Source organism: Apaloderma vittatum, unplaced genomic scaffold (assembly GCF_000703405.1).
Source record: "Apaloderma vittatum isolate BGI_N311 unplaced genomic scaffold, ASM70340v1 scaffold25939, whole genome shotgun sequence".
NCBI lineage: Eukaryota > Metazoa > Chordata > Aves > Trogoniformes > Trogonidae > Apaloderma > Apaloderma vittatum.
The window spans coordinates 2,335-2,998 of NW_009736199.1; the positions used below are offsets into that span (position 1 = coordinate 2,335).

A 664-nucleotide genomic window follows, 5' to 3' on the forward strand; every position below is an offset into this window, starting at 1 on the left:
GCCAGTTCCTTGCTGGGCCCACGAGCAACAGCTGTGCCTCGGAGGCACCAGCTGGTCCTGCAGAGCTCTGTCCTGCACCAGCTTCAGCTCCCAGGGAAGAGGTTTTGGTCACTCACCTTTCTGCTTGAGCCAGGCGCGCTCCTGGATGAAACCAATGAAGGGAGCGACACCAGTGCCCGGTCCGATCATGATGATGGGCGTGCTGGGTTTGAAGGGCAGGCGAAACTGCGACTTCCTGACGTACATGGGCACCAGGGAGTTGCTCCCGTTCTTGTCAGGAACTTTGCTCTTGAGCCAGTTGGTGGCCACCCCTTTGTTCAGGCGTCCTGTCTTGGTCTCGTACTCCACCGTCACGGCACAGATGTGGATGGCGTTGGGGCGGGAAGGGATGTCAGGGCCAGGCAGGGAGGGAGCCCCAGCACCCCCACAGCTCAGCCCCCTGTGCTCAGGGATAGGGAAAAGTTTAACCTAATCATAGAATCATAGAATCGTATCAGCTGCAGGAGACTTAGGAGATCATCGAGTCCACCCTTTGTCCCAGCTCTATCAACTGGATGAATGATTCCCCCCAACACAACATCCACCCGTCTCTTAAACCCCTCCAGGGACGGTGACTGAACCCCCTCCCTGGGCAGCCTGTTCAAGGGGTGACCGACCTTTCAGT

General features: G+C 58.0%; 1 protein-coding gene across 1 annotated transcript in view; it reads right to left on the reverse strand.

Annotated features, from left to right (window-relative positions):
• Window positions 1-664, reverse strand: part of POR (P450 (cytochrome) oxidoreductase) — a gene marked incomplete at its 5' end in the record, with an annotated part of 4,789 nt that overhangs the window by 1,126 nt on the left and 2,999 nt on the right. The window contains one exon of the mRNA XM_009876887.1: window positions 117-439. Within this exon, the coding sequence (XP_009875189.1) occupies window positions 117-439 (323 nt within the window). The remainder of the gene's footprint in view (window positions 1-116; window positions 440-664) is intronic.